At 37.4% G+C, this 14,259-nt stretch overlaps 1 protein-coding gene across 3 annotated transcripts in view; it reads left to right on the top strand.

Moving 5' to 3' along the window:
• LOC139139802 (transient receptor potential cation channel subfamily M member-like 2) overlaps window positions 1-14,259 on the top strand; it is a 31,509-nt gene that overhangs the window by 2,760 nt on the left and 14,490 nt on the right. For 2 of the 3 annotated variants that reach the window (XM_070708732.1, XM_070708735.1), the window contains exons 2-10: window positions 2,521-2,612; window positions 5,762-5,812; window positions 6,318-6,440; window positions 7,295-7,351; window positions 7,865-8,033; window positions 9,600-9,752; window positions 9,907-10,003; window positions 13,300-13,531; window positions 13,676-13,804. In XM_070708732.1, coding sequence (XP_070564833.1) covers window positions 2,577-2,612; window positions 5,762-5,812; window positions 6,318-6,440; window positions 7,295-7,351; window positions 7,865-8,033; window positions 9,600-9,752; window positions 9,907-10,003; window positions 13,300-13,531; window positions 13,676-13,804 — 1,047 coding nt within the window. In that variant the 5' untranslated portion in view covers window positions 2,521-2,576. Of the gene's footprint in view, window positions 1-2,483; window positions 2,613-5,761; window positions 5,813-6,317; window positions 6,441-7,294; window positions 7,352-7,864; window positions 8,034-9,599; window positions 9,753-9,906; window positions 10,004-13,299; window positions 13,532-13,675; window positions 13,805-14,259 lie in introns of all 3 variants that reach the window. The other variant, XM_070708734.1, reaches the window with a different exon arrangement.

Raw genomic sequence — 14,259 nt, forward strand, 5'->3', positions numbered from 1 at the left:
ACTGTTTTTAATTGGACCAATCTGAACAAAAGCGTTACTAATAAAGCAGATGTTTTCGTCTCAAGCCACCGTTGAATTATACAATATGCAAAATAGTATTGATCCTCGTTCATTATGTCGTTATTTATTGGGGAAATGAGTCAGCAAGATCAAATTGATATTGATAATATTCATGCCATAAGTTGGAAATGACAACTTCTGGACAAAAGGATGAGGTTTCAATTATCAATCCAACCAAACTTTTATTCCCTATGCTAATATTTAGGTTAACGTCCTCCCATGCTGTTTGTGACCCAATTCTTCCCTAATTTTACAATGTCCATTTCTATTCAAAAGTGAAACATTTCTTGATGTAATAAAGCATCGAAAAAGGACCAATAATCATTATAGTTCAGTGCACATAAACAATTCAACAGGTCGAAGGAACAAATAGAAAATGTTCAAAATAATTTCGTCTGGAACCACTGTTTAGGGGTGGTACCTGGCGTCCGGAATAGGCAAACATATCCTATTAGCAAAGTACAGTCGTCCAGATTGGCCGAAAGTGACAAAGTTTATGTAACCCGGTTAGGCCTGCCGCACACGAGAGAAATTAGCTGAGCAAAATTTCATTCGAGACTGTTTGCTCAGCTAGTTTACTCTCGTGTGCGGGCGACTTTTCATGAGTTTTTCCCTCTCGAGCCGTTGAGCAAAATATTCAACTTTTGTATATATATTTTTTGCCTGGCGAGGCAAATTCCTCACCGTGTGCGCCGGAGAAAGGGATTTTCCTCTCGTCTTTTTGACTGAGCGCGTATATGTGGAGATCACATCATAGTACAAAATGACCGCCCGCAGCACTGAAAACACAGTCGGTTGATACACAGCGAAGACCGCTGTACGCATTAGGCAGCTAGGCCAATCTATCTTGTCTGCCGTGTATTTTAACAGCATTCGCCGTTTATCGAACCACAAGGGACTGTTTTCAATGCTTCGGGCCAGGCTGCAGGCGATCATTTTGCACTGTCATGACTGTGACCTCCGCACGCGCGACTTGAGGAAAATCACTTTCTTCGGCGCACACGGTAAGGAATTTGCCTCGCGAAGCAAAAATATCAAACATGTTGTATATTTTGCTCAACGGCTCGAGAGGAAGAAAAAACTCACGAAAAATCACCCGCAAACGAGAGTAAACTAACTGAGCAAACAGCCTCGAATGAAATTTTGCTCAGCTATTTTTTCTCGTGTGCGGCGGACTTAAATTATTCAAGTTATTGTTGTTAGTCAAGGCCATGATTTCAGTCACTCATCATTTTAGAAAAAGAGTATTACTTCGATACAACATTTTCCATATCTACGAAGATCTTATAGTAACTAATATACTTTCCGAGAATTATCGCCTCACCAGCTTTTGTACTTTACTCAAAAGTCGTTAAAAGTTTTACAAGGTCTACCGTATCCAAGGAGCTGTGCAATGTATACACCTTAAGCTAAAGCATATATGGTATATTACTTGACGAAAATGAAAAGTTTATGATTTCAGTATTGTCTCCAATGCCATATACAGTCAGAAATACGGTACATTGTCTCCATAACAACAATAAAGTCTCTAAGACTATTGAATATATTTATAATGCACAAAATATCTTTATCGACCAACACTTAAATTTATTTTTTTTCTGACGAGGACACAATGCCAGGGCGCATTGTCGGTGAAATTGCATATCTTGTGTGTGCAGGACCTCCATATTACTGACAGTGTACAAAAAAGGGCTGATAATTATTGATTTTACAAACAAATATCACTTTAACGGTGTCATTTGAAACTTATTTTTATTTGATGTTTTTTTCATCAAAGTTATAATAATGAAAAGAGCACATGTTTCTTTAAAACAAACAAAAGAAACGATGGTATAGTAGACAAGAGGTTTGGTTCGTCGTTATTTATTAGTTACAAACTCAAATATAGTCGTAACCTTGTCAGCGTAACGTACTAGAGGCACCACCCCATTAAGGTCGTATAAGGTAGCATTAAATCGTATGCTATGATAATCTTAGTCCGATTAGTTAGAGGAGTACAGGAAAAAAACGTTGTCATAGCGACTGCTTCGTCGATGAGCAGTGTAGCAGGAATGTTACTTAAGAGTAGAAGTTTGCAGTCACATATTAATCGGTCACTATTTTCAACACTCTGTACTTACATGCTTAGTTGCATATTGCTGGCAATGACATATGGCCACAAACACGTCAAAAACTATTCTACACACTACTTTATTGTATGTATACAATGAAGAAATGGGGCCTCTTCTGCAACTCATTCACCTGGCAGGACAGCTTTTGATGCTGTACAAATCAAGTTGAAAATGCTCATGAAAACTGCCCTATAGCCGTCCGTTTGAAAATAAACAGTTGCTGCATACACGAACGTGCAAATGAAGGCCGTGCGATCTGACTGCAAAAGGAAATAAACAACGGTAAATGTCACGTTTCCGAATCTTTCTTAGGTTTCAACTGACCATTCAAGATAAATTATCCTTACAGGAATGCAAGATCAATAAATTAAACTTAACTAATTTGAATACAACACTGAGAAAACGATGGATGTCAACCGGGGTGAAGAAGGCGAAATTTTGGTAGGTTGGAGACACAATACACTTTCGTATGTGTATGCATGTATGTATGTATGTATGTATGTATGTATGTATGTATGTATGTATGTATGTATGTATGTATGTATGTATGTATGTATGTATGTATGTATGTATGTATGTATGTATGTATGTATGTATGTATGTATGTATGTATGTATGTATGTATGTAGTATGTATGTATGTAGGTAGTAGGTAGGTAGGTAGGTAGGTAGGTAGGTAGGTAGGTAGGTAGGTAGGTAGGTAGGTAGGTAGGTATGCATGCATGCATGCATGTATGTATTCATGTATGTATGTATGTGTGTGTGTTTATGTATGTATGTGTGTGTGTTTATGTATATGATTAATTCTTTGTATTGTCAAGTTACCATTAAATAGATAGATCCCAGTTTAATGCTTATAAAATCAGCACAAAGACTTAGTTTGACGTAATGAAAGACGACAGTTTATGTTTCTTGATATATAACGTGTTCAAAGTGTTGCTATTCTGCAAATAAAAACTTTTTCTGCAAGTACATAGCGAACTGACAAAGAAAATTGCTGGGATAAAATTAAGTGACGAATTAAAGGCCGACTACCACCGCGCTCGCATCCAAGAAACAGATGACAAGAAGTTGTTTAAGATCGTCTCTGAATTATCTGATACGAAAGCTATCAACGCTAAAGCTCTACCCAGTGAGATTCCATTGAAGGAACTACCATCTAGATTCCTGAGCTATTTCAACTCCAAAAGTTGCCAAACTTCGTGAAGGCCTCATTAGTTACAGTACCGACACCGGCAACACCTTACCATCTCATAATTTACCAAATTTCAATGAGGTGTCCGTGCATCAGGTCCGTACTCTTATTGAGCGGGCAGCTCCAAAATCATGTGATCTGGATATCCTCCCGACAAACTATATCAAGAAATTCGCCTCTGTTCTTGCACCGTTCATTACGCATCTCTTTAATGCATCACTATTATCTGGTGTCGTTCCCAGTCATTTTAAATCTGCGATCATTCGACCATTGCTGAAAAACCCAGACCTTCATCCAAACAGTCTAAGGAACTACCGTCCTGTGTCAAATCTGCCATTTCTATCAAAATCACTTGAACGGGTTGTTGCTTCACAATTGAACATTCACCTGGCAAACCATTCACTGCTAACCAAGTTCCAAAGTGCGTATCGCGCTCACCACAGCACAGAGACTGCCCTTCTGCGTGTGCATAATGACATCATGCTCGCTCTCAACGAAAAGAAAGATGTTCTCCTTATCATGTTGGACTTGTCTGCTGCCTCGATACGGTTGACCATAATGTACTCCTTCACAGACTTCAATTCCGTTTTGGCATCACTGGTAAAGCTCTATCATGGTTCTAATCCTATCTCAACGATCGTAATCAGCGTGTAAAGATAGATTTATTTACATCACCCAGCACAAATATGACATATGGCGTCCACGAAGGTTCTGTTTTGGGACCAATTCTCTTTACACTGTATACAGCGCCACTTGAAGACATCATTGTCAAGCATGACTTCAACTATATGTTGTATGCGGATGACTCGCAGATTTATGTTGTGTGCAAGAGACCTGATGAAGTGCAAGTTTCTCTTGAGATATGCGTAGATGAAATTCGCAGGTGGATGAGATCCAATATGTTGATTCTCAACGACAATAAGACAGAGGTGATTCAGTTTTCGTCACGCCTGAGATCAGATGCGGTGAAAATTTCAAGCCTTAGGATAGGCGAGTTTGATATTGCCCCGTCCACTTCAGTTCGCAATCTTGGTGTTAAACTCAACAACGACGGTTCTGCTTCTGATCATATTAGCCATGTCTGCAGGAAAGGTTTCTCGCACTATCTAGAATTGGCAAGATCCGCCATTATTGGACAAACCTACAACGGAAAAGATGGTTCATGCATTCATTACGTCTCAGCTTGATTATTGTAATAGTCTCCTGTATGGTGTTAATAAGACTCAGCTGGATCGCCTACAATCACTTCAAAATGCTGCGGCTCGTCTCGTCTCCGGACTCGGAAATTCGATCACATCACACCTGTTCTCATTGATCTTCATTGGCTGCCAGTTGGTGCTCGCATCAAATTCAAAATTTTTAATCACCTATAAAACCATTCATCGCTTCGCACCACTGTATTTAATCGATTTGCTTGAAATTTACACCCCAGTGAGAGATCTCAGATCAGCTGACTCTTTGCGGTTGGTGCCACCTCATGGAAACTTTAATAAGACATATGGGCAGAGAGCATTCTCAGTTTGTGCACCTGCTCTGTGGAATTTGCTGCCGCCAGTGATTCGCAACGCCAGATCTGTGGACTGTTTTAAACGTCTTTTAAAAACTCATCTGTTTAATCAGTGCTATTTGTGATTGAGTTTTTAGGATCATCATCTTCTGTATGGTTTTTTTAACTGGGACTTTTTAACTGGGATTTTTTAACTGGGATTTTCAATTTATTCTGCTGCTTTCGTAATGATTTTTTATCACAGTCTTTTGTTTTATTTTATTTTTATCAATTAATTTTTTACATTTTTATCACCGTCTTTTGTTTATTGAAAGAGAATGGTACAGGTGTTGATAGATTTTGACATTGTTTGTTTTCCTTTTCTTCTATTGCTGTTGCTGGTTTTAGTATTTGTTTGTTTCTTTTTTATAATATGTAAATCGCACTGAGACGTATGTGTAGTGCGTGTAAGAAATAAATATTATTATTAAATATTAAGTTGAGTAACGATTTGTATACCTATGTCTCGTCGAGGAAACACTTATCTGCATGTGTATAATTTCCAATTTCTAAGATGTTTAAATATTAAGGCTTTTAGTATCTGTGCAGGTTTAAATCCCAGTCTATATTTAAACTGTTAATCTCGATGTTCTCGAAATTTTTACTGTTTTGAAATGTCAAGTACACCAACTGAAAAAAGTATTTTCATTTGATATGTGGAGGTTTAGTTCGCTAGTCGATCATATATATTCCACGAGTTTCAAAGAACTTCGTGGTATATATGCTTTCACTTCTCATAGCAAGACATACGTGTACATGTGGATTTCATTATAAAAAAGCCATTCAATACTTCCAGTGTAACGCAAATTGTTCGATGCATGATGGCTCTTTCCTGATTTTCAATTTCTAGATGTCCGAAATCAATGTGTCAACAAGTGTAAATGACGTTCAACAACTGAAGGTAATGTCACTTGTTTTATTGTTCTTTTTTATTTATTACTAGTATCACTAGTATTTAGTTTTTTTCTGATCAACAGCGACTATTGTCTATTCCCCGCCAAGAATAACTTTGGAAACTCATAAAGTTCACATAACGGATTCGTCTTCTTTTATTAAAATCCAGAAAAAAGTCACACATAAAAACAAATTGCTTGAAATAGCCGTAATATGCAAACTTCTGTTCTAAGTACACGTATATAAGCGTTACTATTTCTTCATATGTTTTTTCGATTTTGTTTTTAAGAAGCCTGATAAAGCGTGCTGCTTTCTCTCTGTCAAATTTTGAAAATGAAACTTTTTTCATTAGTATTTATGTTAAATTTAAACATGAAAGTTTTCAAAATTCCGAAAAAAAATATCTGTACGCAAAAGGGTAATGGTCGTAAAATTACAGTTGTATATATGACGTATTAAATTTGTAAAACTAAATTGGCCCCTTTGCTAAATATGTTTCTGCTTTATTTTAGAAATGTTGCAAAGCTCTGCGGGAAAACAATGTGGATGATATTGGTGGTATACTATGTAATTTTGATTGGGAAGAAATTACCCTTGAGGACTTCAAAGCACACCTTGGAAAATTATATTGCTATGTAAGTGTGCTTTTTGTGGAAAATCAAATTTATTAAAAAAAATTATCGATATCGAAGGGCGGCTGTGTCGGGACATATTAAAAAAGAAAAAAGGCCATTCCTTTCAGGCAACCCGATCTACCTCCACCACAATTCATACACACATCGATGTCAAAAGTATATGTTTTCTGTATTCCGTCAGAAAACAATGCGGAAAAGTTTAGCCAACTGTCCTCATGTGTTTTGGAAACAATTTACAAGAAGCACATATTTCACTTTCTTTTCTCATTTTGTTATGTGAAACAATTAACTATTGCAATTTTACAGTCTTGTTGTTCATACACCTTGCTCAAGACGCATGTTGTTTCTACTTTCCTTAACAATGTTCTCGAAGATAGACGGCACAAATACGACATACTATAACATATGTGCATATACGTATAAGTAAACTCGGTTGAATGCAATATCCATATTAATAACTTCAAATTAGCGCTGTTTAGCAACCTATTCAAAACAGTTGCCCCGTACAATTTAGCTTCAATTTAATCGTTTAATGAAGTTCACGTTTAAGTAGTATGCAAGTTGCAAAAATTTGCCGATCACTGTCGCATTTTTCTACTGTACTATTTACACAGTCGGAATCACAATAATACACACGTCGACAGGCTGTATTTGAATGTTCAGATACTTTTATAGCTCACAAGTAAGGTGATCTTATTTGCTTCGCTTCAGCTGTCAATTTGTTCTGTCTGCCGTAGGTTTACGTTAATGAACAGCCACTCGACCTTCACTTTTGTTGTGATAAGAAGCCAAGTGCGTTGTTCTAATCTGCTAATTTTAAGACACGATTATATTACATTTTTGCTTTATTGCAGGTATTAAGTCAGGACTGTCCACCGTGGCTGGAATATTTGAAGATACATATTGAAATGGTGAGTCAAGCAAGCTGATAATATTTTACAGACGTCTGTGACTGTTAATAGAGTTTACATCTAACAACCTACGCATGTTAATTCATAAGAAAGTGATGACACTAAGCTTATGAAAGTAAATGGATCTTACACGGTCAATTTAAACAGTCATTACCATACTCATCTTAGACTTGGTTCAAGTCTGTGATTTGTGAATGTTTGAGTGGGTGAACACGATGATTTGCGTTCTGTTTTCATGTGAAATGCGTGAGTGGGGTGAACGCGATGAGTGGGGTGAACGCTATAATCACACGAATCCGGCGGAAACGAACTCACTACTGCGCAGACTCAAAGTAGGCTAGGAAGACCTGGCCTGCCAAATTCCAAACAGGGTTTGACTGAAATAGGAGAGACACAAGAGAAATTAGTACAAATGATTTTAGTTTTTTAGAAAGTCACCGACTTGAACCAAGTCTAAACTCATCTCAAGATGTCTTCTTCCATTCTCACTACATGCTGTGCTACTGGGAACAGGAAGATGGAAATAACAGGTCGAATGGAACTAAACAACATGTCGAAAGTCCAATTCTGCAATGGATCGGGAAATTTATCTGTAAATTACTACCTATGCAGTATCCGAAGCGAAAACATCTTGGAAACGTGTATAAATCTTGGAAAAGGCATGAATCCAAGATGAATATAGGTAAAGAGTCTATTAATTTTGCATTTGTTTGAAGTCTTCGTTGAAAATAGATGAAGTAGTCTAAAGTAGGCAAGGCCTTCAACAATGCACAGGGCTGAAAACTACTTCAAGGAGCAAAGTCGGCCATATTTCATGAAATTTGTTTGATACGAGATACTACTTATATTGCTTGACATGTTGAAAGATACTGAATGAATGGGTGACGATGCATATATTCGACCCAGGTTTTAGACAAATTAAATGAAACGATCGCGAAAATGAATTTATTGGTCATGACCATTACATTTCGCGATGGTTTCATGTATCGTGTCTAAAATCGGGGTTGAATATATGCATCGTCACCCATTCATTCAGTATCTTTCAACATGTCAAGCAATATATTAAGTAGTATCTCGTATCAAACAAAATTCATGAAAAATGGCCGACTTTGTCCCTTTAATGTAGAAATGTGCAAGTGTTGAGAGTTATTTTGGTATCACTTGCTTAAGCAATAAAGCACACCCGGGGACGGTAGGCTATACCACGAGATTTTGACCACGATACACGAGCGATAGAGAGTTAATATATGAAGTGAGCTGGTCAAAATCGAGTGGTATGCCGTCGCTGGGTGTGATTTATTGCTATTATATCGTAACATTATATTAAAATTCTGGCATGGAACGTCAAAAAAGGAGTTCTGCTTTTACCGAGAGCTCGCGCGTGTGCTAGCCGTGGTATATCGCGAATTTACCAAGGTTGTTTTCGCGTCTCGACCAATCATATCGCTGCATTTGTGCCATCAATATGCGGTTTCATGATATAATTTATTATATACAACTGACAGATCAGACAAGGTTCAGATTGAGAACGAATATATCACGGATAGTTTGAAGACGAGACAATACTCAAATTGATGAAATTTATTTTCATATAGACAACCCTTTTTTAGTGAAAGTGATGTAGCTTTCAACGACTAAAAGTCTTCTCTCCTCGAACGTTTGATTAATAATGTGTTTATGATCAAAAGCTAAAATAAATACATTTCTTTTTGCTGTCAGTTTAACAATATAGAACATATATTACGATTTCTTGCTCGTTGTGTTGCAAAAAATTGGTTGTTGTTTTACAATTCGGACAGGCGTGCCCCAGGTTAACAGCAGTTCAAAACAAAACACACAATCTATCCTAGTACAGTGTTAATCATCTTTAGCGCCACGCTTATTTCCATTGTCTGTTACCATCCATGTGACTGGGTGACGTGCGTTGTGAGTTCGAACCTGATTGAAAACACAATGAATATTACATGCCTGTGTATTTGTTACTCAGAGTAATGTGACAATGGTATGCTTCTGTACTGGCAAAGCACATTTGGTCTCCGTTCAATATCTCGTGGAATGGTAGTACGCCATTGCGGTTGAAAACATGTGATGGTCATAGATTGTGTCATAGATTGTGATGGTCATAGATTGTGTGTTACAGGATCAGGATGTCAAACAGGGCAGGTCAGATAGCAGCAACAACAGTGTTTTTTTATTTTGTATCAATATGATAATAGCAGATTGCACGATGTATTTCCTTCAATTACAGGTACCCTGTTACTGAGGAAATTTATTCCTGACTTGAAAGATTTCTACCCTGCACGAGACCTTTTTCTTTGGGCATTGATCAGCAATCGACAAGTTATAGCACTGAAAATATTGAAAACAGGTTGGAAATCCACTGAAATAGCTGCTATCATCGGTAAGATAGAGAATTGATTCCTTTATTTTTCCTTGATATTTCCCTGAATGGGTATCAAATACAAAATAATGGATAAATAATTCCACTTCACCAGCTCTATTCGTTATAGAATATTCTCTCTGACAGAGATTTGTCGTTTTATTTTGTTTGAAAGGTGCTTGCTTGACGGGTTACGGACTTCTTAACCAACTTGCCGCTAGAATAGTACACGACTCCCCAGCTCTGTCATCTGAACTTGGAGACACTGCCCAGTAAGTTATTTCGACATCTCAATTTACCTCCAGCATTCATACATCGCCTGTTGTTGTAACATGTCCTTATGCACGCAGGGATTTAATAAAGTTACATGAACAAAAGTATTCAGTGAGGATTAGAACTGACTGGTGTATTAGACTTATCAATATCAAGTTATTCATTGCAAATTGTGATAAACATCATTGTAGATCATTTCTTTCACATATAATTGGTCTTATGTATAGCTCAACATACACAGTGTAGCTGTGCCTTCCATGATCAGTTTGTTACAAGTTTAAATTTCCGAAACCAATGATAAGATGTACTTTCACTAATACTTTTCAAAGTTGGTATTATTCAATATGACCATCATGCTGCCATTTTACACACTTTCATGATTAAAACCGTTAAGGGGGAGGGGTAAACGAATCTAATTAATTCAATTAAATGCTCAGGCTATCAGCATACAATGACGCTCATTTGGCGGATATTTTGTAGCTATTGAGATCCAATAGAAATGATCCATTAGATTCATGGCCATTTGTTGCTTATATTTTAACGCAAAACATATCACAGGAGCAGTGCATCTATAAATATTTTAGTGTATAATTACATTTTTCCATTAAATGTATTCTGTCAAGATAAATCCTTACATAATAATATATGTCACGGGCTTAGTATTAATTTATTGTTAGTATAAATGCACACACACACATGGTATCGAGGATCGTTGCTGTTGCGAACCCTAAGCAAGTACATATATGTTATTGTCAGGCACGGAAGCGTAACTAAGTCACGCTTTGCAAACCCCATTGCTTCGCTAAAGCATATTCGGTAACCGAGGCAAAGTAGGCCATTTATATTAATAGTCTTAGCGAGGAGGTAAGGGTCAAGGGTCTGGCGACTACGTCTGCATTCCATTGTGTTGCGATACACTGAGAAGGCGTGGCATAAAATTCAAGCATTGCAAACTTGTAATTTTTCATTCCCCTGCCGTAGGTATTTCTCATTGAAATTACAAACGACCTCAAAAGAGGGCTAAAAATGCAGCAAGTAAAAATTAATACAGTAAAAAATTGGCCAACCAAATACAGTAAAATACTGACCGACCAGCGGGAAATAACACACTTGCAAAGCGCAGAGAATAAAAACGCAGACGTTTCGGCTGCTACCCTTCGTCAGTAGTCAGTACTGACGAAGGGTTGCACCCGAAACGTCAGTACTGACGAAGGGTTGCACCCGAAACGTCTGCGTTTTTATTCTCTGCATTTTTATTCTCTGCGCTTTGCAAGTGTTTTATTTCCCGCTGGTCGGTCATTTTTTTACTGTATTTGTTTTAACTTGTTGCAGTTTTTATCCTCAGCCTTTTAACAATTTTTTTATCTCTCGCTGGTCGGCCAATTTTTTACAGTATTTCTCATTGTATTTTCTTGGCTGGATATGCTAGACATTTTCTTTTTATGACTTCATGTTACACCACTGAATACTTTTCCACAGTTGATTGAGCGAGTATATGATGGATAGTGTCCCAAGAACTGCAGCAAGTATTGCAAAGTCGAGATGTGTTGGCGAAAGAAATATATATTACTTAATCCACCTGCGTTGACTTCAGTTTAAAACGTTTTGAGTTATGAGTAGCCAAAAACAAAATGTATTCACGGACAGACACATAAAAACTTTTGGAGCCATTGGCAACTGATTGGTTAAATGTTGATTGTTTAATCACAGAAAGGTCTATCACGACCTAAATTGTATGACATGTTTAGATTACGTAATTTGTGAAGTCTAGATGCTTTTACTCTCTTTCTTAATAGTCGTTTTATTAACCATAATGCAATTCCTACAACTTGCAACTCTTTCACTTTTAACTTTAGCCTTCCATGCAGTGATGTTCACTTTATTTAATTGATTACATTTTTGGTTTGTTTTGAAGATGGAAATTGTTACGTTTTCAAAAGAGTTCCAGCACGCACTGGCACACTAAGAAATTCACAGTATTGGATGTTGGCTGTGGCTGGGGTTCCGTACAGATTCAACTCGTATCAATGCAAGCCCTTGCTTTTTTATACACACACCCCACTGAGATCAAGATCTTTGATACAAATGGCAACAAACATGATTCTAGTGTTTGCTATGATATTACACTATCTTTGTTTTTGTCAATTGTATTTATGAATCACATAGCCTATAGCTGATTTTCTACACTTGTCACAATAGAGCTAAGGATACAACGTTAACCTCTATTTCACATCTATTTGATAATTTGTACACCGGATTTTTGATATTTAGGACTAAATTGTCCCCAAACCAACTCAATGTAAACGAAACTCTGCTATAACATACTCAACCAAATTTTCCTATTTGGTATAAAGGGCGTTGTGGTTTTTAGCTCACATTTGGTGTACCAATGTGAGGTTATCGTATAAGCTGAATCAGTTCATTTGCATCTGATTTGCATGTCTGTATGTCTGTATATTTGTGGGTATGTGCGGATGTATGTCCATCACACACAAAGGCTCCCATACCGCCAAAGCTACCATCTCAGTATTTGGTGTATAGGTAGATGCAGGGGTTGAGATGTAAATTTGTTCAAATGAACACATCAGTGTCAAAAATGTGCAAATGAGATAAGAAAAAGTGAAATCCTGCAAATGTGCAGGATGCATACCAGTGAGAAACAGGCAAACTCCACTGATCTTGACTCATTTCCTGTCATTGTTTATGAACTGTTACATATCAACAGACCAGCTGCAACCATAGACAGTAGATGGGGGAAGACCGTTTATACTAAACTAAGAGGGGCTTGTTTCTGCTATGCATGTTGCTAAAGTTGACCTCCAGTACCTAAAGTTAGACCTTAATTACTTTTGTCATTCTTGGTTTTTCTGGTTTAAATATTTCTTGTTGTTTTTCTGGTTGTACTGTGCAGAAATCATTGCCATAACATCAACGTAGAATTTTCCTCTACTGAACAGATAGAAACAACATTCATTGTTGACCATTGGTAACCCATACTGGTATATACCCATTCTGATCAAATTTGAGCGACACCGTATAATTGCGGTATTTTTAACTAATTGTGATGAAATGACAAAATTGGTAGTAACAGCTTTGGATATTCAGTAAAGGAGTGAGAACTTCTGACCAGACACTACTATCGAGTATTTATTTATTTATTTATGTGTGAGTGTGGAAGTAAAGTAAATTAACATATTTTCAATAGTTCAGAAATGCAAGATTGGCATATTTAGTTAAATACATACAGTGGAAACACTTTTAAACAGTGGCGACAATACTATTATTCATGTTTCAGCCTCTACGAGTCCATCGCTCTCCACGCCACAAGGGTATGTTTCGACGAACGTCAAATACACACACAGTCTATGTTGATTCGTTATCGTCGTGAATGGGGAAAGGAGAGTTCCTTAGTCAAATCAAGCTGCCTCACTGCAGAGAAAAATCCTCGCAAGAATATTTTTGTACAACTGCTGAATGAAACATGGGCTGGCGGTATGAAGTATGAAGAAAAATATTTTCATGTTCGCGTAAGTATGTATGTTTAAAGGAATGCATCATATGTGACAGCAAGTTCAAATCTTGCCTTTGATTACATTTACATGTATATCCGTTAGTTTCACTTCCGCTGGAAAGATGTAAATCAGATATTAATTGTCACTTTTATCTTACAGATATTAATAGCACTCTTACCGATCTTTGCTTGTGTCCTGAAACTTAAAGAAGACACCCCATGGTACAGATATGATAAGAGATGGCAAGCATATTATACGGCCCCTATATTCAAATTTACTTTGTATGTGGTGAGTGTATCATCAGACACAAAATAAAATATCTCTGTATATACAGTAAAAGACAGCTAGGCGACTGATGCCGTATGTTGTGGGTTCGAATCCGATTGAAAACTATCCGTATTTTCTATCCTGGGTTGGTAACACTGCTGGTGGACAGAATTGTCCCCGAGGTTATCGTTCGCCCAGTTAAAGCGATGAAATTCGTTTCTTCGCTTCGATGTAGTGTGTATGTGCGATGTATGATAGTGAGCATGCGTGCGTGAGTGCTTCACGAACTCTACAACGTGTTGAGCGGTCTCAGTCAGAAAAATGTAACAACTTAGCCGGCTATTGAACCACTCTTTTTGGGAGTGGAGATTTAGCCGACTGGTTCTGTCTCTGGCCTCTCAGCTAGGCGACTGATGCCGTATGTTGTGGGTTCGAATCCGATTGAAAACTATCCGTATTTTCTATCCTGGGTTGGT

This window comes from Ptychodera flava, chromosome 9, assembly GCF_041260155.1.
Source record: "Ptychodera flava strain L36383 chromosome 9, AS_Pfla_20210202, whole genome shotgun sequence".
Taxonomy (NCBI): Eukaryota; Metazoa; Hemichordata; class Enteropneusta; family Ptychoderidae; genus Ptychodera; species Ptychodera flava.